The 27,379-nt window shown below is 47.4% G+C and overlaps 1 protein-coding gene across 2 annotated transcripts in view; it reads left to right on the forward strand.

Moving 5' to 3' along the window:
• The window catches only part of pot1 (protection of telomeres 1 homolog), a 457,382-nt gene that overhangs the window by 107,658 nt on the left and 322,345 nt on the right, over positions 1 to 27,379 (forward strand). For both annotated transcript variants that reach the window (XM_086008747.1, XM_086008748.1), the window contains 2 exons: positions 5,365 to 5,462; positions 27,230 to 27,340. In XM_086008747.1, the coding sequence (XP_085864873.1) occupies positions 5,365 to 5,462; positions 27,230 to 27,340 (209 nt within the window). The remainder of the gene's footprint in view (positions 1 to 5,364; positions 5,463 to 27,229; positions 27,341 to 27,379) is intronic.

Raw genomic sequence — 27,379 nt, forward strand, 5'->3', positions numbered from 1 at the left:
TCCGACTGCAAACTTGGCTTTTATCGCCCCTGGAGGTGATTGGAGCGCTAAATCAGGCGCTTCACATCTGTCTTAAGGCGCAAAGGCCAAGGAGTGAGGCGCTAACTCACAGCGCTGGCGAAGCTCATGTGATGTCAGTCAGCAATGGAACACACACACTGGCACCAGCCAATTCTTAAAGGGGAGTTCTGATGAATGGTCATCGACCTGAAACGTCAACTCTGTTTCTCTCTTCACAGATGCTGCCTGACCTGCTGAGTTTCTCCAGCATTTTCTGTTTTTATCTTAAAGGGGAGGGTTTATCTTGGTCTCCATCTACATCCTGTTTATTGCAGCCTTGAGTCTTGGCCTGGAGAGACCTGTACATCAAATCTGCTGGAAAGAACAATGGAGAGACCCAGGAAAGAGCTCAGAGTGCAGCCCCCACAGTCTCTTCTAAATAGATACAAGGAAGGGCAAATCAAAATGAACCTGCAAAGTGCTGCTCAGTATGCAAAACTCCTTCACACAGTGTAGAATCTCTCCAGAAGTCTCTCTCTCTCTCGGAATGCATGGTGCAAAAATGTCACCAACAAAAAAAGGCAGGAAGCGGTCGCCTTTAAATAGCGCTCCCCCAGTCCCTTCCCGACTGCAAAACGCTCCCCTCAACCTGTCGTTGCTAGTGGCAGGCGTTAAAGCAGGGGGCACCACTCAATTTCCAGTCCGGGACGCTACCGGGGCGTTGCGCACTCGACTGATGTCACGATCTGCCGGCGCAGGAGATCGTGGCGGTATTGTTTAGCGCCGCCGCAAAATGTCCGGTCAATTTCGCGAGAGGCGCAGATATCGCCGCGCCCGGGTGCTAGTTGGTTTGCGCCCCACTTAGCGCCCTCTTAAGGTGCTAACGGGTGGCGCTACCAACTGAATTTTTCCCCCCATGACTCTTACCATTAAGACAATACTCTGATTTGTCTTTCTTTGATCCAAAGTATATGACCTCACACTTCCCCACTTTGAACTCTATCTGCCACAGTTTTGCCCACTCACTTCTCTGTCTATGTCCCTTTGTAACTTCCTGCTCTCATCTACGCAATGTAATTTGAAAACTTGAAAATATATATCCCTTCATCCAAGTCATTGATATATATAGTGGAAAACTGAGGCCCCTGTACAGATCCCTGTGGAGTACCACTTGTCACATCACACCAATCAAAGTATATTCCTTTAATCCCTACATTCCCAACCAGCTACTGACCCATGTCACAATGTTACCTTCAATTCTGTGTGCTATTATTTTTTGGTAATCTCCTGCGAGGAGCCTTATTAAATACCTTCTGGAATTCCATCCAAATAACATCCATAGACACTCCCCTATTCACCATGTTAGTGGCATCCTCAAAAAGTCAATTAGATTTGCCAAACACAGTCTACCCTTCACAAATCCATTCTGATTCTCGTTGATTAGCTCATCCTTGTCCAAGTGCTCAGTCACTCTGTCCTTGATGATAGATCCTAGTAGCTTCCCCACAACTGATGCTAAACTGACAGGTCTGTAGTTTCCTGGTTTTTTCCCTCCCTCCCTTCTTAAGTAATGGAATGATATTTGCAATTTTCCAATCCAAAGGCACAATTCTTGAATCGAGAGAAAAACTATGACCAACGCACCTGCAATTTCCTCAACTACTTCCTTTAATACCCTGGGGGTGGAAATCAACATGTCCTGGAGATCTGTTGTCTTAGGTCTCACTATTTTCCACATTAGCATTTTTAAAAAACTAAGTTCCTCTCCCCTTGTCTTACTTTTAAGCTCCCTTGTTAGCATTTTGTCCTCTTCCTCTACTGTGAAAACGGATACAAAGTACTTGTTTAACAAGTCTGTCATTTCTTTATTGTCCATTATAGTCTCACCTGCATCTGTCTTTAATGGACCCACATTCCCCCTTACCACGCTCCTTCCCTTAATATATTTATAAAAACTTTTATTGTTACCTTTTGATATCCTGTGCAAGTTTTTTTCCATGTTCTCTTTTTGCACCTCTTGATACTTTCTTTGTACCCTTTCATGATTTTTAAAGCTCTCCAGTCTGCTGGATTTCAATTTTTCTTGCATTTGTGTAAGACTTTCCTTTTAGCTTGATGCTGTCGCTTACCTTGTTTGTTGACCATGGTTGCTGAACAAGTGGTATGTACTGGTTTTGTATTGTATCAAATACTTTGAATACGTCCCACTGTTTGTCGGTTTAACAGTTCAGCCTGATTTACTGTGGGTAATTTAATTCATCCCTTCGAAGTTTAAGTTCTAACAATATGAGCCAATCTCCTTTTTGAATGGCTAAATAGCGTTAACTGTTAGCCCAGCTGATACTATGATCAGGAATTTCAGCTCTAATCAACTCCTGTCACCACATCACTTCACCTTTTTTTGTATGGCCTCCCTTGATAACGCAGCTTAAATTGCTGCTTTAAAAACCTTTTAAGCCAAAAGCATGGATTGCTTATAAATCAGCCAGTTTTTATGGGAGCTTTTAACATATTTAAATTTATTCGAAGTGCTAGTGTGCTTAAAATGTCTAAGAATTAAGATTTAGTAAACTCCCTACATCATTAAAACTAAGTATTCATGAGTTTTTTTAAGAAACATTTACTACATTCATTGAAGGAGGAACATGAGTAGGCCATTCAGTCCCTCGAGCCTGTTCTGTCATTCAGTTAACACCATTTAACCACCTTGGTTCCATATCCCTTAATACCCCTGCCTAACAAAAAACTATCAATCTCAGTTTTGAAATTTTCAGTTGACCTAGCCTCAACAGCTATTTTTTGCTGGGGAAGAGTTCTATATTTGCACTACCCTTTGTGTGAAGAAGTGCTTCCTGACATCACTCCTGTACAGTCTAGCTCTAATTTTAAGGTTACGCCCTCTTGTTCTGGACCCACCCACCAGAGGAAATAGTTTCTCTCCATCTACCCTATCAACTCCTTTAATCATCTTAAACACCTCAATTAGATCACCCCTTAATCTTCTATATTCAAGGGAATACAAGCCTAGTCTATGCAACCTGTCCTCATAATTGAACCCTTTTAGCCCCGTAAGTAAGTACTCATTAAAGTGAGGCATGGAATAGTATGATTGCAGAACAGTTTTATTTTTGCTTTATGATTAGCATCACTCAAAAGCAAGCATGGTCCATATATAGGTAATTAAGGGCTAATTTCACAGCTCCCTGCTCCCAGTTGTGTCTTCTGCTCATAGGGAGCATGGGTTGAAGACAAGGCAGCAGTGTTGCAGCACTGATTCTTCAAGCCATGCTGCTTATATCCAGTGTATTTTATAATCGGTTGATTGGAGATTTTACAAAGCTTTGAAACCTCGGTGACAGGTCAAAGCTGCCTGTTTTTTCCTGTTCTGGGTTAGTGGGAGGGGAATAATACGGTGTAGCTAAGCTTTGATTCTGGTCTCTGTTCTGTTTCTCATTCTCCAATCTAGTTTTTGTAGCTCTGATCTTTTATAGAATAGTACAGCACCGAAGGAGGCCATTCGGCCTATCGAGTCTGCACCGGCTCTTTCGAAGAGCAATCCAGTTAGTCCCACTCCCCCGCTCTTTCCTCATATCTCTGCAATTTTTTCTTCTTCAAGTATTTATCCAATTCCCTTTTGAAGGCGACTTTTGAATCTGTATCCACCACCCTATCAGGCAGTGCATTCCAAATCCTAACCACTCGTTGTGTAAAAAAGTTTTTCCTTATGTCACTTTTTTTGCCAAACACCTTCAATCTGTGCCCTCTGGTTATTGACCCTTCAGCCACTGGAAACAGTTTCTCTTTATTTACTCTATCTAAACCATTCATGATTTTAAACACCTCTATCAAATCTCCTCTTAGCCTTCTCTGCTCTAAGGAGAACAACCCCAGCTTTTCCTGTTTATCCAAGTAACTGCAATCCCTCATCCCTGGAACCATTCTGGTAAATCTCGTCTGTACCCTCTCCAAAGCCTTCACGTCCTTCCTAAAGTGCGGTGCCCAAAATTGGACACAATACTCCAGCTGGAGCTGAATTAGTATTTTATAAAGGTTTAGCATAACTTCCTGGCTTTTGTACTCTATGCCTCTGTTTATAAAGCCCGGGATCGCATATGCTTTATTAACTGCTTTGCTAACCTGTCCTGCCTCCTTCAAAGATTTGTGCACAAACACCCCCAGGTTCTTGCAACCCCCTTAAAATTGTACCATTTAGCTTGTATTGTCGCTCCTCATTCTTCCTACCAAAAATGTATCACCACACATTTTATTGAACTGAATTTCATCTGCCATGTGTCCGCCCATTCCACCAGCCTATCTATGTCCTCTTGATGCCTATTAATAGCCTCCTCACTGTTTACTAAACTTCCAAGTTTTGTGTCATCTGCAAATTTCAAAATTGTGCCCGGCACCCTCAAGTCCAAGTCATTAATGAACATCAGAAACAGCAGTGGTCCTAGTACTGATCGCTGGGGGACACCACTGTATATCTCCCTCCAATCGAAAAACAGCCATTCACCCCAACTCTCTGTTTTCTATCCCTTAGCCAATTTTGTATCCATGCTGCTAGTTGCTTATAAAATAAGTGACTGCACTTGAAAATCAATTCATTGTCTGAGATTCGCTGTAAGGTTGTGAAAGGCGCTATGTAAATATATAAATGCAAGTCCTTTCTTTACTTGGTCAAGCTATCCCCCCTCCCTCCACCCCACCCATCCAGAACGGAAATCATTGGTGCCATTTAGATTGTTACAGCCTGTTATTAGCACCGTAAATTGATGTACATTGACATCAAAGCATAGTTATCAATGTAACTGATGTACAGGAAACTTTCTGGTATCCGGCACGGCACTGACGGGACCGAGCTGGTGCCGTACCATCAAAACTGCCGTAGAAACCAGCGCTAACGTTAAAACATACGGAGCTTTTGAGCTCCGTGTGAATCAACAAACCCTGTTGCTTCAAAACAGTCGGCCGCAGCTTAAAAGCGTCTCTGTAGCTAAGCAACAGCTTCAGCTGGACCTTGCAGAGCCTGACTGGAAAAAAAAAAAGCAACGAGAAGTAAAAAAACTTCTAGGAAACGGCTCCTGAATTTTGCCGGTAGATAGAGCTTTCCGGACATTTAACCTCCGGTTAAACGAAAGTTTCCTGTATTAAGTACAGTAAATGCCTGCAATGCCACTATAGAGCGGAGGCTCCCAAGGTTTCCTACTTTGATGGTGCAAATGCTTTTGCAGAAATTTTGTTAAATATAAAAACATAGATGTAAATATATGTGCTTAGTACACGTCTCTGTGTTTTGTAAATAATTGGAATTTAAGCCCTCTGCTGTAACATAACACAACTTTAATTTTCTGCTTTTCTTAGAGTCGACAGCACAACAGTCAAAGTCCAACCAAGCAACCATCAACACCTTTATTTTTGGAAAGCTGGTGGAGGACTGTGAACACACTCTTAAACAAGGGGTAATGTATTTAATTAAACAAGTGTGTCAACTGAGAGGTTATAACTCTCAGGAAAGATTGAACAGGCTGGAGCTCTTTTGTCTAGAAAAGAGAAGGCTGAGGGGTGACCTGATCGAGGTCTTTAAAATTATGAAAGGGTTCGATAGGGTAGACATAGAGAAGATGTTTCCACTTGTGGTGGAGACCAGTACTCAGGGCCATAAATATGAGATAGTCACTAATCAATCCAATAAGGAATTTAGGAGAAACGTCTTTACCCAGAGAGTGTTTAGAATGTGGAACTTGCTACCATAAGGATTATTTGAGGTGAATAGTATAGATGTATTTAAGGGAAAGCTAGCTAAACACATGAAGGGAAAAGGAATAGAAGGGTATGTTGATAGGTTTAGATGAAGAGGGGCGGGAGGAGGCACATGTGGAGCATAAACACTGAAATGGACCATTTGGGTCGATTGGCCTATTTCTGTGCTGTAACTTCTATGTAGTTCTATGTAAGGTGAGAAGCCATAGTGATTGGTGATGGAGCTTTTCATTGCACTGACAATAGCAAACAGGCATTTGTCCCCTACAGTGAGTGGCCAACAGACCTATCAAGTCTCCATCATTAAGAATGAGATTCACTCCTTTTGAGGTGTCTGATTCTGAAAGTCATTGTCTTCTTGTGTATGGAAGTAGCAAAGCATATCAAATGTCAATATCTAAGTCAGATATCCAGGCCAAAGCTCCTGGTGTAACAGCGTGGATATCTTGTAGGCTGCCTACGAATTTCCTCTGAGGGCAGTGCGCAATGATATGCTCCAGGGTCTGAATAGGAGCTCCACAGTCGCATGATGGGGATGCTTTAATCTTCCATCTATGAAGAAGGTGGCAGCATCTACCATGACCGGTTCTGAGGTGGTTGATGATTGTCCACTGTTTGCGAGGAAGTTTTGATCCTTCAGGTTGTACTGTGGGGTCCTCTATAAGGAATCCATTCCGTATATCACAGTTCTTCCAAGCATTTCGCCATCGGACAGCAAGGCTGAGGGGAGATCGCTGAAGGGCTTCAGCGACTGTCGAAAATGGCCTTCTAGATTTGAGACGGGTTGGTGGTAGGTTGTTCAAGTCAGCCTGGATCAGCATGTCTTTGCTGGTGTAGCGGTTGTATTCTCTGGAGACTGCGTTTCATGGCGTAGGTGTGGTGGTGCAATGTTTGGAAGCACAGGCTCCAAGGTGTTGGTGTCGATAAAAGTGTACTGGTGATAATTCTCATCATAGAGCTAAGCTGGACATCAACGGATTTGACATACGGACTTGATAACCATGCCGGAGAGCAGTACTCCGCTGTGGAGTACACCAGGGCAAGTGCTACCATATGGAGGGTTTGAGCGTCTGCTCCCCATGTGGATCCGGCGAGTTTCTGGATCAAGTTGACCCTACTCTTTGGTTTCTTCCCACGGTTCTGGAGATGCTGTCTATACGACAAGGTGTGATCGAGCCTGACTCCTAAATAGAAGGGTTTTTAGCATGGTTTACCTCTGCGCCGCAAAAGGAAATTTCAAAGCTTGGTTTGCTTGACGGGTGTTGAGGTGGAATGTCGAGGTGACCGTCTTTTGCAGGTTTGGCTGAAGTCGCCATCTGAAAGTAAATCACAGCTCCCTTTGTGTTAACCGGTTACCAATAAGAACATAAGAAGTAGGAGCAGGAGTAGGCCATTCGGCCCCTCGAGCATGCTCTGCCATTCAGTAAGATTATGGCTGAACTTCTACCTCAACTCCACTTTCCTGCACTATCCCCATATCCCTTGATTCCCTTAATATCCAAAAATCTATCGATCTCTGTCTTGAATATACTCAGTGACTGAGCCTCCACAGCCCTCTGGGGTGGGGAATTCCAAAGATTCACCCCCCTCTGAGTGAAGAAATTTCTCCTCATCTCAGTCCTAAATGGCCGACCCCTTATTCTGAGTCTCTGACCCCTGGTTCTAGACATCCCAGCCAACCTGTCTGGCTCTCTGTGATTATAAATCTCAGTCCTAGCATTTCTCTGAAGTCAATAGCTTTGCTCACCAATTTGATCATTCCCACACTAAACAGAGAATGCCACTGTAACCTGTAATTGCTCACCTTCTTTGCCTAATTTATAAGAGAATGGCAGGCTGTCGAAAAGATGGGACCATTCAGGTAAATGTCCTGGAGATAAATTTTACAATGTTAAATGAGCTTGCAGAATAACATGAGAACACTGTCGTCTGCAGGGAGAGATTTTTCTTCCCTTCTGTGTTTAAATTTAGATGAGAGGACAGTGCTCAAATTCATTGTTCAGACAGTCTACCTCAAGAAGAAATCTGTCAAGACAGAAAAAGAATTGCATCGTTAAATCGCTATTTTCAGACTTGACTTCTAAACCCTTTTTCATAACTGCCTTCTACGATGCTGTGATTTATTCAGGAAAATAGGCTGGAATTTTAATTTGGAGGCAGGTAAGGAGCGGGGGGGTGGGGGACGGGGCTCGAAAGCGGTCGGGATTCCCGGGAGAACAGGTTTCCCGCAGGCCCTGCCGAATTTAACGGCAGGGCCTGATTAGCATTTCGAAGCACTGATTCCCATCCGCGGCCAGCTAACTGGGGAAGCTGGCATGCCTGTCGAGCGGTAGGCCTGCGGCACCAGGCCGCAGAGAGGAGGGAGGGAGGGATTGGGGGGGCTGGAGGCCGGAGGAGGTTCGGGGCTGGAGCGGGGAGGCCAAATAGTGATCGGGACCAGGGCCTGAGGAGGAATGGGGCCGGAGCGGGGAGGCCGGATGGTGATTGGGGCCTGGGGGCGGGATTGGAGGCTGGCAGGTGGGTCGGGGTTTGGAGGGGTATCAGGGACCGAGGAGGGGTGTGAGGGGGTGGTCGGAGGCTTCGGGGGTGAGGTTGAGGTTGGGTGGGGGGGCGGGGGGCGGGTGGAGATCAGAAGGGTTGAGGAACAGATCGGTGGGAGGGAGGGTTGGAGGCCCCGTGTTGTCCGATCGCGGGGGCGGGGTGACGGGGGGCGTGGAGTGGGGGGGGGTGGGGGGGGCAAGGCCGGGGTGCTGAATCCAGCAGGTAAGTGGAAAGGCACTTACCTCTTGGATCCAGCAGTCCTCGTCTCACTTTAGCTGGCAGGTTCCCCTAGGCCTGGGAAACCCGGCCAGCCATGTTAAATTTGAAATGGTGGATCACCATGAGGAACGCCAGCCTCATTATAATATTTAAATGGAGGACCCGCTTCCTCGGAGCTGGTTGGCTGCCCCTCCTCCACTGTCCTGCCTTCGTTAAAAAAGTGGGCAGGCTGGAGGCAGGTTCGGGTCGAGATTCAGTTTTTAAATTTTTTAACCTCCCACCGGACCCCAACTCACCTGCCTTTTGGAGTTAAATTTCTCTCCATAACTTTGATTTAATTTTGGCTATTAATATTTATGTGCTTTTTTTTTTGTTGAGAAACCAAGGCGTCAAGGTCCATATTGCTGGCCAAAGAGTAAAAGAGATGATTAAATCAGGAAGTAGTGTTGAGGTGATACCAGGCTTAGGTTTGAAAATCCTGAAGATTGTATTCAAGCCTTGGAAGGACGTGAACTTTGAAAGAGTTCATAATTTTATATGGGGAAAAAGAAGTGTATTTGTTTGTCACCAGAAGGGGAAATTTAGCTTCTTTTAGTAATGAAGGAAATATAAGAGTTCCATTTGAGATTAAGGAGACAGTGAGGCCAAAAATGTCAACAGATAAAGAAGCACTAAGGTTAAAGCCATTAAAGGTAAGAAGTGGACATAAAGAAACTGTTTGAAAAATTGATAAAAGCAAAATTTTGCCTGTCTCGATGAAGGGTTTTGGAAGAGATGAAGGCCTAGAAATTCAGTCGCGTTTGCGCCCACTTATTGGCTATAGAGTGGTTTGCGCCGGAAGTTTTTTAGCGCCCGAAATTCAGTTGGTCCCTAACATCGGCATTAGCCGGTAGCGCTGCGCCGGCACTGATGATGTCATCGGTGTGCGCAGCGCCCCGGTTCCAATGCTATTCCGTGCCGATGGCCAAATTCAGTTGCGGCCGCCTCGCCCGTAGCGGCCGCAAACAGCGTTTGAAAAACGGTGCCTTGCAGCTCCGAGAGGCCGGCGCATAAAGGTGGAGGGGCAGCCGGCCGCTTTCCCGGTGGCCGCCTGGCCGCACCTCCCTCCCCGGACTCCTGCACCACCCCCCCGCGGCATTGGTGTCTGACTCCCGCGAGCCCGGCACTTCTCCGTGGTGCCGGGCTCATTTGCCGGGGGAATCCAGCGGCGATCTCACGGCTGCAGGCAGCTCCTCCTTAAGAGAAGGAGGAGGCCTGCAGTACCCCAGCCTGCCGCACCACATCGGGTGCCGCAGCGGCAGCTGGACGCCTGAAACTGACTTTCATCGCCCCAAACGAGGCGGCCAAACCCTGCAATAGCGCCCGCCTCCGTCTTGGGGCGGCGCAACTGAATTTCAGGCGGGCGCTACGGGAATCCGGGCGAGCGCAAAATTTCGGGCACTAAAGACCTGGCGCGGCGATACCGAATTTTTAGCCCACAGAGTGTAGTGGTTCAACCAGTGAACTGGAAGAGGACTGGACGTAGTGGATTATTTGACAGTAACAGCTTCCATAATTTCTAAAATGCCAAATTAAGGGCAACAGGGCAGTATTTAGAAGGACAAGAGAGGTCATCTTTCTTGGGGAACTGGATGAAGATGAGCAAATTTTTATGGAGGAGGAAAAATGAACTAGAACAGAGAAGGAAGAGACTGCATAGGACAAGCGCAATATAGGAGCTGTTACATCTTGAGACGTTACTGAGATATTCCTCGGGTGCGAGTGCCAAAGACCACTCCTACAAGTTAAGCTCACTGCATGCAAACCAGAGTGTCATTTTATCCGCACAAGAAGTAGCGTTGCTCAAGAACTGAGCAGATACCTGCCTTGCTGTAATTCAGTCACTGAATTGACATGAACTTTCTCTGGTTCTCTTCATCTTTGGAGAGTGAATGAATAGATGCTCTCCCAGACCATGTAACTTAAGCTATGAAGCACGCATTAGGTTTATTAAAAGATAGTGCTGAACAATAGCAGAAAGTTAACACAGCAGATTTCACTTGATTACAGAATTTCTAACTTGTGCCTCCTCTGCGATACAAAAATCACAAAAGACACAACACTTCACTGATGCAACCAAACTCAGACCAGCATCCGTAACATAACCTAAATGTGAGGTGTCATCCATCTACACAGAGTCATCATTTATCACTGTTGACCCAGAAGAACCAAGGAATTGGGAGAATGCTGCCAGGGACATACCTCTTGCAAACTTTGAAGTCCCAAACTGGAATACAGGAAAACAATGCTGATTTCCATAATTAAACCAAACTTTTCAAATTAAAGCGATGGTCCACCCAGATGAGCCCCTCACTTGGACTTTACCTTAAATTGCTTGATTTCTGGACAAAACAAGCAGCCTGTGCTTGTCGGTTTCTGCTTGCTTTGCAATCAAAATGTATTTGCGTAGGAATAATACCTATGAAGTGACATTTTGCACACTAGATAGCAATATGTATCCTCTTTAGCGTGTGTAAAGCAAATTTAGTGACCTAGCTATTGCTCATAAATATGATTTGAATCGTGAAAGAACTCCTATTCATCACAGGAGGCACACGCTTTGAAGATAATAGGAGGGATATCGTGAGCACCACAGGTCTTATTAGATTCCAGAGAGTGGAAGCTCCAGCGCACCCGCTGCGAATAAAACTTGCGGTTGGTCATAATGGTCAAGCAGAATGGAGCAATAGAAGGATATTCTTTACCAAGGTTATTGAGATTAGAATTAGAGGGAAAAGTGAATCAAACGAGCCAGTTCTCTCTCCGAGAGTTAGAAACTGTGCCATCAGGACAGTGCAATATATCTAAATGCCAAGATTTTATTTATAAACAAAAGGCAACAAAACTGCTGATGCTGGAAATCTGAAACAGAAACAAACTGCTGGAGACATTCAGCAGGTCAGTCGGCACCTGGGGAGAGAGCATGGGAGTTGACGTTTTAGATGCGAACCCTTTGTCAACACATTGGCCCAGAAATTCGGGTTGGAGGCTTCCCGCGGGTGCAAGCCTCCGACCTGCACTTACTTAGCGCACCGGCCGTTGAGCTGTGGGCCCGCGTGGGATTCCGATCCTGGGCCTCCTCCAACTGCCGGCGCGCAGTGCTTGCGTATCCCAGGGGCACAGTTAGTTCGATGCATCCCCTGGGATCACGTGGACCATGGAGAACCAATGGTAGCAGTGAAATGCCCATTCATAAAATTGACGGGAAGAGCTGTCAAAACTATAAATACTATAAGCCCCAAAACATCACTAAAACTTCAAATAAATTTTAAAAAACACATCACATTTTTAAAATAACTATAAATTACATAAAATAACTATTTTAAACAATAATTTAAATTTTTGAAAAAATTAATTACATTTTCTAACAGGGCTAAAAATAAACTTACCTTTAAAGTATTTAAAAATAATAAACCTGTGGAAAAAATGTTTTAATTTTAATTAATTCAACACTTACCTTGTTAAAAGCAGGCCTTGTGCCTGTTTTTTACATGTGTAACTCCTGGAGACTTACCCTCCCGGGAAAAACCTGCAAAAAAAACGTAAGTTCCATGCACACGCGCTGCCTCTCCGGCGCACGTGCTGCCTCTGAACCCCTTCCTTTAAGGGAACGGAAGTTCCGGTTTCCCGCGCATGTGCAGTGCATGCACGAAACTGGCACTTCCGTTGGGCCTACGGGTGAGTACCCCATGCGTACTCACCCGTGGAGACCCGAATTTCTGGGCCATGAGTTTTCATGAAGGGTCTACACCTAAAACGTTAACTCCTCAGTTCTCTCCACAGATGCTGCCTGACCTGCTGAGTGTTTCCAAGGTTGTATTTATATCTGGGGCACCTCAGGGCTGGCTGAAGAGGTACCATGTGGTGATTGGGGGTGGGGGGGGGGGGGGGGTGGAAATAACTGTAATTGTTCCTGATTGGTGTCAGTGATTAGTAGCCTTCAGTGAGTGTTGTCAGCAAGTAACATAGCACAGGCTTTTGTGACTTGTTATTAAACACTGGGCCTGTGCCATTCTAGTTAAATAAGGATGCCTGAGGTATTTTAGAATGATACCCAACCAATAGTGGGAGCTCAGAGCACATGATTTGAACTTTATTGTAGTTCAGGTTCTGGAGCTCAACCCCACTGGTGACTGTGGAGGAGTTTGGATTTACAGAATCAGCATTTTCTTTTGGCTTCTGTTCCTATCATTATTGGCTTGCTGATGGGTTTTTTTTGGCTTTTGAACTTAATGGTATAGACACTCTTGTGGTAATAAAATATATTATTCAAATACTAATTGGCATTTTTGAGCTGAGGGTAAACCATTCGATAACCTCTTGGGTTATAGAAGAATTTTTGATAATGCCATTATGTACAGTCCCCGCCACTTATAGCGGGTGTGTTGGCGTTAACACGATTTGCCCGCTGTATGAGGTGGATGGTTTAAAGGGGTAGAGCTGGACAGGAATCAATTTCACAATCAGAATGATTATTGAACAAACTGAACTAGACTACTTAAGATAATTGGCCAAAGAAACAGAGAGGGGGATGAGGAGATTTTTTTTTTACACAGCGAGTTGTTGGGATCTGGAAGGCACTGTGTGAAAGGCTGGTGGAGCAGATTCAATAATAACTTTCAAAAGGGAATTGGATAGATACTTGAAACGGAATTGTTTGCAGGGCTATGGGGAAAGTGCGGGGGAGTGGGACTAATAGGATAGCTCTTTGAAAGAGCACAGGCACGGTGGGCTGAATGGCCTCTTTCTCTGGTGTGCGATTCTATGACCATATGCTCATCTTGTGCAGCTCATCCATGTTACTCAGGAGGTGGATTTTCGTGCTGAAGCTCGTAAGCTTTCCTCTTTCCAGTTATGTTTGGTCGTGCAGCCAGTGCTGAGTAGCACAAGCTGTAAACTAAACTGTAAACTCAGAGGCTATTAAGTATCCAAGGTAACTGCACCTTAACAAGGTGCGATCTGCTTATTGAACAGTTACAACTGCCCGAAATAGCCAACACGGTTAATACACTGTTAGTGGTGCCTTTGCAGTTGACATAAATGGTAATGGAAAATGGTTACTGCTGTTTGCCAGATATAAACGGTTGCCCGCGTTAAACGTGGGCGGTATAAGTGGGGGGGCTGTACTTTTTAATTATTATACATGGTTTTGTTATAACATGGTTTCATAAAAACGTATCCTTAGGGAATAAGTATGTGTCTGAGTCACTGGGAGGGTATTTTTGTATCCATGACGTATAATGCAATGAGGCCATGTTCCATCATTTAGATCCATTGTTTTAATGGGATGTGATAGAGCAGTAGTTATGTTGCTGGACTCGTAGTCATGGACTAATAATCCAGAACGCGAGTTCAAATCCCACCAAGGCAGTTTGAGTATTTGAATTCAGTTTAAAGAAACACGGGAAATAAAAAGCTGGTACCAGTAAAAATGATTATGAAGCTATTGGATGTTGTAAAAACACAACTGGTTCATTAACGTCCTTTAGGGACGAAAAGCTGTTGTCCTTAGTCTGGCCTATATGTGACTCCAGTCCCACATGTGGTTGACTCTTAATTGCCCTCTGAAGTGGCCTGGCGAGCCACTCGATTACTTCAAGATGATGGCTCAGGGCAACTAGGGATGTGCAATAAATACTGGCCTTGCCAACGATGCCCACATCCCAAGAATGAGATTGGTGATAAGTGCAATCTCATACCTATGTGCATCTGTCACAAGCCTGCTTTTAACACCCAAACAAGAGGAACAATGAGGGAATTAACTGACTTGATAAGTCAGTTGCACATTTGCAACATAAGCCAAACGTTTGTGTCCAGCTGCTCAAGATGCTGCTTAATTCACCCATTGGAGAGCTAAAACACTTCACTTCACAGGAATTTCTTCATTCTCTTCATTTGAGGAATAAATTCCATCTTTAATGGCTAAACGGTTGCCTGCGTTAAACGTGGGCGGTATAAGTATCCCAATAATTTATCAGTCTGCAGTACCTGAAAGTTACAGACTTTTAATATATTCTGATTGTGCCGCTTGCCAAGAATTCAGTGTGGGTGACGATCTTTCAACTCGAAGTGATTCGCTTACAGTCATTAATGCTTTAGTAGGCACATCATCTCACGCACTGTATAATATTTCTGACGAAAGCCAATACATGGGATTGAGGTGGCTGTTTGCTGTTATAGTTCAAGCCATTTGATCCCTTGGGGAGAGCAGGGCCTCACCATTTGCTGAGTAAGCTGACCTCAGCTGGGGAACAATTGGGAATGCTGCAGCTGGCCTCACTGACCTGGGCTGTGGAGGGAAAAGTCAGCTAGGGTTCCCATCCCGGTTGGAATTCCAGAGACCCCGGCGTGTTTGGAAATTGGGTGAGGACAGGATTGGGCTCAGCTGTGACTCCCTTCACGGTGAAATAGCCTGCTGACTCGCACGTGAAGAATGACCTTTTGGGCGAGTTGCTGGGAAGCGATCAGTGCTGCAGGAGACAATTAGAGCAAGAACATGGAATTTAAAAACCACTCTCAGGTGCTCAATATTTAATCTGCATTTTCTTAGGTGATTAGTTTAACTGCATATTTACCATCTCTGATGTAAGACTTGCCACTCTTCATTATCGATGGCCTCTCAGCTGTGCAATAAGCTTGCCTGATTTCACAAACAGAGGCTGGTGCTTCTTTGTGTGAATCACTACTAAAATGGATCGCATACTCAGAGATCTGTCTGGAATCCTTCATTCCCTGTCTGTCTTTCTTTTCCTATAGCAACAAAACATTATCTGCCGAATTGTTCTTCAAAAATAGGCTGTTGATGAAAATATACTTGATGAGAACCGCTTTCGCAGTCTTCAGTTCTTTTTATTGTGACTGTAGCTAGAGGCTGGACAAGCATATGAGGGAGAAGGGAATAGAGGGTTACGCTGATAGATTTAGATGAGGAAAGACGGGAGGAGGCTCATGTGGAGCACAAACGCCGGCATGGACTGGTTGGGCTGAATGGCCTGTTTCTGTGCTGTATATCCTATGTAAGCTAGGCTGTACTAAAGGTGGAGGTAGAACTGCATGTCTGCACTGGTGCATTCCCTTAGGGTAAAAGTACCTAAAAGGTTTCTGAAAGTAACAGGCTCTTAAGGTACAAATGAATGATGGTGTCGGCTCACCTTTATGAGATGGATGCGGTACATGAAGCAATGGTTAAAAAAAATCACATACCACCAAAGAAACCTCTGCCAGAATACCAGATTTTGCAGCTCTGTATTTATTAGTTTGTTTTCACTGCTAGAAAACATTGCCTGAAGGCATTTAATAATTGGATAGCTCAACTTTTGGATGAGCGAGCTCTGTGGCTATCAAGAGGAATCTGTTGTTTGTTTTGAACTCAAAGACAAGGATTTTAAAGGATTCAACTAAAGGCTTTTAATCACTAAGAACATAGCAGCATAGCAGGTCTTCCCACATCGAGTTCATCTGGTAGTGAGTGACTCATACAGCTCCTGAGACCTTTATATGGCGAAAGACAGGGGCGTAGCCAATACACACAATAGGAACAAAAGGGTGCGGTTCACACAATACAAGCAGGTAAAATACAAGCAGGTCTGATGAAGGCATATTTCATCACATTCACCCCTTCTACAGATTTAGTCTGTCCGGGGGTGTGATAGTCCTTCCTGAACGTCGCAACAGTACCTCGGGTTCCGACCGGGAGTCCGTGGTGCCCTCCTGGGCATACCCATGTGCCGGGGGTGTTGCAGGTACTTCTGGGGGTGGTGAGGATACCTCTGGGGATGGTGGAGGTTCTTCTGGGGGTGGTGGGGATGGGTCGTCGTCGTCGCTTCCTGCCGAGGCGAGGTCCTTTATGGACACGGTGTCTTCACGCCCGTCGGCGTGCTTGACGTACGCGTACTGTGGGTTTGCGTGGAGTAGGTGTACTGCCTCCACGAGGGGATCCGTTTTGTGGCCCCTCACATGCTTCCATAACAGGACTGTCCCTGGGGTGGAGAGCCACGAGGGTAGGGATACTCCTGAGGTTGATTTGCGGGGAAAAACAAACATCTTCTCATGAGTGGCATTAGTAGCAGTACACAGTAGCGACCTTATCGAGTGGAGTACGTCTGGGAGGACCTCCTGCCAGCGGGAGGTGGGGAGGCCTTTAGACCTTAGTGCTAAGGTGACCGCCTTCCACACTGTCGCATTCTCCCTCTCCACTTGCCCATTACCCCGGGGGTTATAACTAGTGGTCCGACTCGTGGCTATCCCCTTCGACAGCAGGTATTGGCGCAGTTCATCGCTCATGAACGACGCCCCCCTGTCAGTGTGGATGTAGTTAGGCATGCCGAACGTGCAAAACAGGTTGCCGAGGCACTTGATGACCGTGGCACTGGTCATATCTGGGCAGGGGTAGGCGAATGGGAAGCGGGAGTACTCGTCCACAGTGTTGAGAAAGTACACATTGCGGTCGGTGGAGGGGAGTGGTCCCTTGAAATCTAAGCTCAGGCGCTCGAATGGCCGTGTAGCTTTGATCAGGTGGGCTCGGTCGGGTCTGAAAAAACAGGGCTTGCATTCCGCACAGGTGCGGCAGTCCCTGGTCATAGACCGGACCTCCTCGATGGAATAGGGCAGGTTACGGGATTTTATAAAGTGGAATAGCCGGGTGACCCCCGGGTGGCAGAGGCCATTGTGGAGGCCCTGTAGCCTGTCCCCCTGGATGCTGGCACACATCCCTCGTGATAGGGCGTCGGGGGATTCGTTGAGGGCCCCCGGCCTATATATTATGTCGTACTCAAACGTGGAGAGTTCGATCCGCCACCTGAGAATTTTGTCGTTCTTGATCTTCCCCCTCTGTTTGTTGTTAAACATGAAGGCTACCGACCGCTGGTCGGTAAGCAGGGTGAAGCGTTTGCCGGCTAGGTAGTGCCTCCACTATGGCCTAGGCCTCCTTCTCTACCGAGGAGTGTCTGATCTCGGGCCCTTGGAGGGTTCTTGAGAAAAAGGCTACGGGCCGCCCATCCTGGTTGAGGGTGGCTGCTAAAGCGAAGTCGGACGCATCACTTTCGACCTGGAAAGGGATGTTTTCGTCCACTGCCCGCAGCGCGGCCTTCTCCATGTCGTGTTTAATGCTGTTGAAGGCGGCGTGGGCCTCGGCTGTGAGCGGGAAGGACGTTGATTTTAGGAGGGGACGGGCCTTGTCGGAATAATTGGGGACCCATTGGGCGTAATAGGAAAAGAACCCCAGGCACCTTTTCAGGGCCTTGGGAGTGTTTGGTAGGGGTAGCTCCCGTAGGGGGCGCAATCGGTCGGGGTCCGGACCGATTTCCTCGTTTTCCACCACGCAGCCCAGGATACAGAGGCGCGTGGTGCTAAAGACACACTTATCCTCGTTGTAGGTGAGATTGAGTCTGAGGGCGGTTTTCAGAAATCTCGCGAGGTTCGAGTCGTGGTCCTGCTGGTCGTGGCCGCAGATGGTGACGTTGTCTAGGTATGGGTAGGTGGCTGTTAACTGGTTCTCATCGACCATGCGGTCCATCTCCCGCTGGAAGACCGAGACCCCGTTCGTTACCCCAAAGGGGACTCTGAGGAAGTGGTAGAGACGTCCGTTCGCCTCGAAGGCGGTGTATGGACGGTCCTCCGGCCTAATGGGGAGCTGGTGGTATGCCGATTTTAGGTCGATGGTGGAAAACATCCGGTATTGCGCGATTTGGTTAACCATATCCGCTATGCGGGGCAGAGGGTAGGTGTATAGATTAACCGTCTGGCTATAATCTATCACCATCTGCTTCTTTTCGCTACCCTTAACTACTACTACCTGGGCGTGCCACGGGCTGGTACTGCATTCGATGATACCCTCCCGCTTGAGTCTTTCTACTTCCGACGCAATGAACCGTCTATCCTCCCAGCTGTACCGCCTACTGTTGGTCGCTATGGGTCGGCAGTTGGGTGCGAGGTTGGCGAACAGAGAGGGCGGCTTGACCTTCAGGGTAGCCAGACCGCACACTGTGAGGGGCGGCTGGGACCCACCGTAGGTAAGCGTGATACTTTGGTGGTGGCACTGGAAGTCCAGACCCAAGATCACGCTCACACAGAGATCTGGCATTATCAACAGTTTAAAATCTCTGTAATCAGTGCCTTTTACCGACAACATAACCGCGCAGAAACCTGTAATTTTTGAGGTATGAGTCTTATCGGCCATGGCGATTTTGCCCTGTGTGGGGACTATCGTTAGAGAAAGTCGTTTTACCAGGCTAGGATGAATAAAGCTTTCGGTGCTCCCGCAGTCAATCAAGCATTTAACCTTGTTCCCGTTTACCTCTATGGCCATCATCGATTTAGACAACGGATGCGGCCTGGATTGATCCACTGTGATCGAGGCCACCAGTGGGTCCTGGAGGTCTGTGTAGTCGGGGCAAGATGGTGGACTCCATGAGGGTGGACAAGATGACTTCCAAGATGGCCACTCCCACGGCGCACACGCGGCAGTGGTGGAGTTGGAGGCGGGGTTCCCTCTGCAGACTTTGATGAAGTGTCCTTTCTTCCCGCATTTAGAACAGGTGGTGCCCTTCGCTGGGCACAGATGCCTGGAGTGTTTGTCCTGACCGCAGAAGTAGCATTTCGGGCCCCGATGCATCGCGGCAGTAGTGGGGCTCCTGGGTGGAGGCTGGGGCTCCGATGGTGCTGGGCTGGCCTGAGACCTGGGAGGTGAAGATGGCTTCCAAGATGGCGGCCCCCACGGCGCGCATGAGGCGGAGTGGGCCGCGTGGCCTGGGGAACAGGATTCAGAGTTCCTCTGGGCCATATCCAGCGATCGTGCTATATCTATAGCCTGTTTTAAGTCCAGTCCCTCCTTTTCAAACAGTCTCTGCCGAATATAGTTTGAACTGAGGCCCGCAATAAGGGAGTCTCGAATCAGCTCCTCCGTGTACACGATGGCAGACACGGCCTTACAGTTACAGTCTCTGCCCAGTACTTTTAGGTTTAGTATAAAGTCCTCTAGTGACTCACCATGCCGCTGCGTGCGAGTAGTCAGAAGATGCCTGGCGTACACCTCGTTTATTGGCCGCGCGTAGTGGGCCTTCAGGATGGTGCAGGCTTCCTCGTAGCTGGTGGCATCTTGGATGAGGGGGGAGACCCGATGGCTCACCCAGTTTCGCAGGATTCCCAGTTTCATGTCTCCGGTAGCGGTTTCGGCTGCGGCTATGGCAGTGGATGAGTTTGCAATGAAAAATTCGAAGCATTGGAACCAGTGTCCGAACTGTGTGGCTGCGTCTGAGGCATGGGGGTCCAGATCCAAGCGCTCTGGTTTCAGGAGTCGATCCATCTTGGTGTTTGTGATGAAATATACCTTCATCAGACCTGCTTGTATTTTACCTGCTTGTATTGTGTGAACCACACCCTTTTGTTCCTATTGTGTGTATTGGCTACGCCCCTGTCTTTTGCCATATAAAGGTCTCAGGAGCTGTATGGGTCACTCACTACCAGATGAACTCGATGTGGGAAGACCTGCTATGCTGCTATGTTCTTAGTGATTAAAAGCCTTTAGTTGAATCCTTTAAAATCCTTGTCTTTGAGTTATTGAAGGCACATCAATTTTAATCACTAAAACACCAAGATGGATCGACTCCTGAAACCAGAGCGCTTGGATCTGGACCCCCATGCCTCAGACGCAGCCACACAGTTCGGACACTGGTTCCAATGCTTCGAATTTTTCATTGCAAACTCATCCACTGCCATAGCCGCAGCCGAAACCGCTACCGGAGACATGAAACTGGGAATCCTGCGAAACTGGGTGAGCCATCGGGTCTCCCCTCTCATCCAAGATGCCACCAGCTACGAGGAGGCCTGCACCATTCTGAAGGCCCACTACGCGCGGCCAATAAACGTGGTGTACGCCAGGCATCTTCTGACTACTCGCACGCAGCGGCATGGTGAGTCACTAGAGGACTTTATACTAAACCTAAAAGTACTGGGCAGAGACTGTAACTGTAAGGCCGTGTCTGCCATCGTGTACACGGAGGAGCTGATTCGAGACTCCCTTATTGCGGGCCTCAGTTCAAATTATATTCGGCAGAGACTGTTTGAAAAGGAGGGACTGGACTTAACACAGGCTATAGATATAGCGCGATCGCTGGATACGGCCCAGAGGAACTCTGAATTCTGTTCCCCAGGCCACGCGGCCCACTCCGCCTCGTGGGGGCCGCCATCTTGGAAGCCATCTTCACCTCCCAGGTCTCAGGCCAGCCCAGCACCATCGGAGCCCCAGCCTCCACCCAGGAGCCCCACTACTGCTGCGATGCATCGGGGCCCGAAATGCTACTTCTGCGGTCAGGACAAACACTCCAGGCATCTGTGCCCAGCGAAGGGCACCACCGGTTTTAAATGCGGGAAGAAAGGACACTTCAGCAAAGTCTGCAGAGAGAACCCCGCCTCCAACTCCACCACTGCCGCGTGCGCGCCGTGGGAGCGGCCATCTTGGAAGCCAACTTGTCCACCCTCATGGAGTCCACCATCTTGCCCCGACTACACAGACCTCCAGGACCCACTGGTGGCCTCGATCACAGTGGATCAATCCAGGCCGCATCCGTTGTCTAAATCGATGATGGCCATAGAGGTAAACGGGAACAAGGTTAAATGCTTGATTGACTGCGGGAGCACCGAAAGCTTTATTCATCCTAGCCTGGTAAAACGACTTTCTCTAACGATAGTCCCCCACACAGGGCAAAATCGCCATGGCCGATAAGACTCATACCTCAAAAATTATAGGTTTCTGCACGGTTATGTTGTCGGTAAAAGGCACTGATTACAGAGATTTTAAACTGTTGATAATGCCAGATCTCTGTGTGAGCATGATCTTGGGTCTGGACTTCCAGTGCCACCACCAAAGTATCACGCTTACCTACGGTGGGTCCCAGCCGCCCCTCACAGTGTGCGGTCTGGCTACCCTGAAGGTCAAGCCGCCCTCTCTGTTCGCCAACCTCGCACCCAACTGCCGACCCATAGCGACCAAGAGTAGGCGGTACAGCTGGGAGGATAGACGGTTCATTGCGTCGGAAGTAGAAAGACTCAAGCGGGAGGGTATCATCGAATGCAGTACCAGCCCGTGGCGCGCCCAGGTAGTAGTAGTTAAGGGTAGCGAAAAGAAGCGGGTGGTGATAGATTATAGCCAGACGGTTAATCTATACACCCAGCTAGACGCCTACCCTCTGCCCCGCATAGCGGATATGGTTAACCAAATCGCGCAATACCGGATGTTTTCCACCATCGACCTAAAATCGGCATACCACCAGCTCCCCATTAGGCCGGAGGACCGTCCATACACCGCCTTCGAGGCGAACGGACGTCTCTACCACTTCCTCAGAGTCCCCTTTGGGGTAACGAACGGGGTCTCGGTCTTCCAGCGGGAGATGGACCGCATGGTCGATGAGAACCAGTTAACAGCCACCTACCCATACCTAGACAATGTCACCATCTGCGGCCACGACCAGCAAGACCACGACTCAAACCTCGCGAGATTTCTGAAAACCGCCCTCAGACTCAATCTCACCTACAACGAGGATAAGTGTGTCTTTAGCACCACGCGCCTCTGTATCCTGGGCTGCGTGGTGGAAAACGGGGAAATCGGTCCGGACCCCGACCGATTGCGCCCCCTACGGGAGCTACCCCTACCAAACACTCCCAAGGCCCTGAAAAGGTGCCTGGGGTTCTTCTCCTATTACGCCCAATGGGTCCCCAATTATTCCGACAAGACCCGTCCCCTCCTGAAATCAACGTCCTTCCCGCTCACAGCCGAGGCCCACGCCGCCTTCAACAGCATTAAACACGACATTGAGAAGGCCGCGCTGCGGGCAGTGGACGAAAACATCCCTTTCCAGGTCGAAAGCGATGCGTCCGACTTCGCTTTAGCAGCCACCCTCAACCAGGATGGGCGGCCCGTATCCTTTTTCTCAAGAACCCTCCAAGGGCCCGAGATCAGACACTCCTCGGTAGAGAAGGAGGCCCAGGCCATAGTGGAGGCAGTGCGGCACTGGAGGCACTACCTAGCCGGCAAACGCTTCACCCTGCTTACCGACCAGCGGTCGGTAGCCTTCATGTTTAACAACAAACAGAGGGGGAAGATCAAGAACGACAAAATTCTCAGGTGGCGGATCGAGCTCTCCACGTTTGAGTACGACATAATATATAGGCCGGGGGCCCTCAACGAATCCCCCGACGCCCTATCACGAGGGATGTGTGCCAGCATCCAGGGGGACAGGCTACAGGGCCTCCACAATGGCCTCTGCCACCCGGGGGTCACCCGGCTATTCCACTTTATAAAATCCCGTAACCTGCCCTATTCCATCGAGGAGGTCCGGTCTATGACCAGGGACTGCCGCACCTGTGCGGAATGCAAGCCCCGTTTTTTCAGACCCGACCGAGCCCACCTGATCAAAGCTACACGGCCATTCGAGCGCCAGAGCTTAGATTTCAAGGGACCACTCCCCTCCACCGACCGCAATGTGTACTTTCTCAACACTGTGGACGAGTACTCCCGCTTCCCATTCGCCTACCCCTGCCCAGATATGACCAGTGCCACGGTCATCAAGTGCCTCGGCAACCTGTTTTGCACGTTCGGCATGCCTAACTACATCCACACTGACAGGGGGGCGTCGTTCATGAGCGATGAACTGCGCCACTACCTGCTGTCGAAGGGGATAGCCACGAGTCGGACCACTAGTTATAACCCCCGGGGTAATGGGCAAGTGGAGAGGGAGAACGCGACAGTGTGGAAGGCGGTCACCTTAGCACTAAGGTCTAAAGGCCTCCCCACCTCCCGCTGGCAGGAGGTCCTCCCAGACGTACTCCACTCGATAAGGTCGCTACTGTGTACTGCTACTAACGCCACTCCTCATGAGAAGATGTTTGTTTTTCCCCGCAAATCAACCTCAGGAGTATCCTTACCCTCGTGGCTCTCCACCCCAGGGACAGTCCTGTTACGGAAGCATGTGAGGGGCCACAAAACGGATCCCCTCGTGGAGGCAGTACACCTACTCCACGCAAACCCACAGTACGCGTACGTCAAGCACGCCGACGGGCGTGAAGACACCGTGTCCATAAAGGACCTCGCCTCGGCAGGAAGCGACGACGACGACCCATCCCCACCAACCCCAGAAGAACCTCCACCATCCCCAGAGGTATCCTCACCACCCCCAGAAGTACCTGCAACACCCCCGGCACATGGGTATGCCCAGGAGGGCACCACGGACTCCCGGTCGGAACCCGAGGTACTGTTGCGACGTTCAGGAAGGACTATCACACCCCCGGACAGACTAAATCTGTAGAAGGGGTGAATGTGATGAAATATGCCTTCATCAGACCTGCTTGCATTTTACCTGCTTGTATTGTGTGAACCGCACCCTTTTGTTCCTATTGTGTGTATTGGCTACGCCGCTGTCTTTTGCCATATAAAGGTCTCAGGAGCTGTATGAGTCACTCACTACCAGATGAACTCGATGTGGGAAGACCTGCTATGCTGCTATGTTCTTAGTGATTAAAAGCCTTTAGTTGAATCCTTTAAAATCCTTGTCTTTGAGTTATTGAAGGCACATGAGTTACGCTGATAGATTTAGATGAGGAAAGGCGGGAGGAGGCTCATGTGGAGCACAAACGCCGGCATGGACTGGTTGGGCTGAATGGCCTGTTTCTGTGCTGTATATCCTATGTAAGCTAGGCTGTACTAAAGGTGGAGGTAGAACTGCATGTCTGCACTGGTGCATTCCCTTAGGGTAAAAGTACCTAAAAGGTTTCTGAAAATAACAGGCTCTTAACAAGGTACAAATGAATGATGGTGTCGGCTCACCTTTATAAGATGGATGCGGTACATGAAGCAATGGTTAAAAAAAAATCTCACACCACCAAAGAAACCTCTCCCAGAATACCAGAATTTGCAGCTCTGTATTTATTAGTTTGTTTTCACTGCTAGAAAACATTGCCTGAAGGCATTTAATAATTGGATAGCTCAACTTTTGGATGAGCGAGCTCTGTGGCTATCAAGAGGAATCTGTTGTTTGTTTTGTATTTTATATGTTAATTTTATCAACAGCACCCAAGTTGTATTAAGTGTCTGTCTCAGATTTAGTTGTGTGAAGGAAAACATTTCTGACATTTTCACTCCATGTTACATTGTGTAAAAGTAAGTTCCATTGACATCGGAATTAAGCTTTGTCTCTGAGATAGACTGAAGTGCCTGAAAAGTGCAGGGCCCTGACTTTCAGCTGCCTCGCTTCTCTGCCTGATTTTGCCAAGTAAAATGGTGTCGTTTTAGGTAGGAATCTGTGTTTGAGGCTGATCGTCTGCCAGTCTCAATCTTCCACCCGCCATTTATTTGGATTGAAACTCTGTATTGCACAGAATCAGATCATCAGCTTGATGTCAGATCAGCTCAAAACTGAGAGTAGGGGGCTAAAGGTAGTTACTCAGATTGGCAAATGGTGGGAAGTGGTGTTCCACAAGGATCAGTGCGGGGACCACTGTTGTTCATCATTTACATAAACAATGTGGACTCGGGAATCGGGGGTACAATTTCAAAATTTGCAGATGACACCAAATTGGGGGGTGTAGTTAATATAGAGGAGGACTGCAACAAAATATAGGAAGACATTAATAAACTTGCAGAATGACATGTGGTTGGCCAATGAACTTCAATATAGATAAGTGAGGTACAGGAAACTCTCGATTTACCGGCACCTAAATAACCGGAAATCTCTGTTAACCGGCAAAATTCAGGAGTAGGTTCAGGTAAGTTTTACTTCATATTAGTGGCAGTTCCTGGATCTGTGGCTGTGTAACTGGGGTTCCTGCACTTGTGGGACGCTTGGTCTGTGGCCGGAGTTCCTGCACATGTTGCTAAGCAACAGGGAAGTTTGGAATTGTTGCTGTGTACGGAGCTCTCGTACCTTTTAACTATACCTCTCTGTAATCCGGACTTTTTGATAAACCGGCATCACGCCGGTCCCGTCGGTGCCGGATAATAAAGAGTTTCCTGTAGTACATTTTGGTAGGAAGAATAAGGAGGTCACATACTCCTTGGAAAATAAGTGTCTAACTGGGGTAGAGGAACAGAGGGATCTGGAGGTACAGATACACAGATCACGAAAAGTAGCAACACAGGTTAATAAGGCCCTAAAAAAAGAAGCAAACTAAGCACTGGGGTTCATTTCTAGGGGGATAGAATTGAAAAGCAGAGAAGTTATGTTAAACTTGTATAGAACCTTGGTTAGACCACACTTGGGAGTACTGTGAACAGTTCTGGTCTCCATATTATAAAAAGGCCATTGAGGCTCTGGAGAAGATGCAAAAGAAGATTTATCAGAATGAGACCAAAACTGAGAGGTTATAACTATCAAGAAATAGTGAACAGGCTGGGTCTCTTTTCTCTCGAAAAGAGAAGACTGAGAGGTGAACTTCTAGAGGCCTTAAAGATTATGAAAGGGTTTGATAGGGTAGACTTAGAGGAGATGTTTCCACTTGCGGGTGAGACAAGAACTAGGGGCCTTAAATAGTAATAAATCCAATAGGGAATTTAGGAGAAACATCTTTACCCAAAGAGTGGTTAGAATGTGGAACTCGCTACCACAAGGAGTAGTTGAGACAAATAGCATTGATGCATTTAAGGGGAAGCTAGATAAGCACGAGGGAGCAAGGAATAGAAGGATATGTTGATGGGGTTAGATGAAGAAAGATGAGAGGAGGCGCCTGTGGAACATAAACACTGACACGGATCTTTTGGGCTGAATGGCCTGTTTCTGTGCTGTAAATATTTTGTAATAACCACTTCTAAGGGGGCAGAATTAGGCCGCTTTGGACTTGATGGGGTTTGATTTTCAAGTGACCGCTTTCATTGGATGGGAGGTAGGTGGAGTAAGAAAAGTGAAAGATTGAATTGTGTAACAATGGAACATAAGAACATAAGAATTAGGAGCAGCAGTAGGCCATATGGCCCCTTGAATCAGCTCCGCCATTCAGTAAGATCATGGCTGACCTTCGACCTCAACTCCACTTTCCTGCCTGATCCCCATATCCCTTGATTCCCCTAGAGTCCAAAAATCTATCTATCTCAGCCTTGAATATACTCAACCATTCAACATCCACACAGCCCTTTGGGGTCGAGAATTCCAAAGATTTACAACCCTCTGAGTGAAGAAATTCCTCCTCATCTCAGTCTTAAATAGGCGACCCCTTATCCTGAGACTGTGCCCCCTAGTTCTAGACTCTCCAGCCAGGGGAAACAACCTGTCAATCCCCCTCAGAATCTTGTATGTTTCAATGAGATCACCTCTCATTCTTCTAAACTCCAGAGAGTATAGGACCATTCTACACAATCTCTCATCATAGGACAGCCCTCTCATCCCAGGGATGACTCTAGTGAACCTTCATTGCACCGCCTCTAAGGCAAGTATATCCTTCCTCAGATAAGGAGACCAAAACTGTGCACAGTACTCCAGCTTCCAAACGTTTTCCTTTTAAAAATGGAACTCCTCAGAAGCAATTCACAGTATTCCACCAGAAATATTTGTTGTATGAAACTGGTTCATTGTGCCACTCTAATTGTTTAAACCTAATTTAAGAATATTGTTTGAAATGTTTGAATTCTCTCTTTCCTCATTAGTTTGTAATAAATTCTCCTGTTTCTTTCCTACTATCTCAACAGGACACAGTGGTGCTCACGAAGTTCCAAGTCAGCAAGTCTCCAAGTGCCAATAAGGATGGAAGGCATACTTTCCAGCTTGAACTTTCGGAAGAGACTGGAGCAACAGTGTTTGTAAGTAAAGTTACAGTGACTCTTTCTCCGTACAAGTTA

Source organism: Somniosus microcephalus, chromosome 16 (assembly GCF_052327205.1).
Source record: "Somniosus microcephalus isolate GS21.2 chromosome 16, FLI_Smic_1.0, whole genome shotgun sequence".
NCBI lineage: Eukaryota > Metazoa > Chordata > Chondrichthyes > Squaliformes > Somniosidae > Somniosus > Somniosus microcephalus.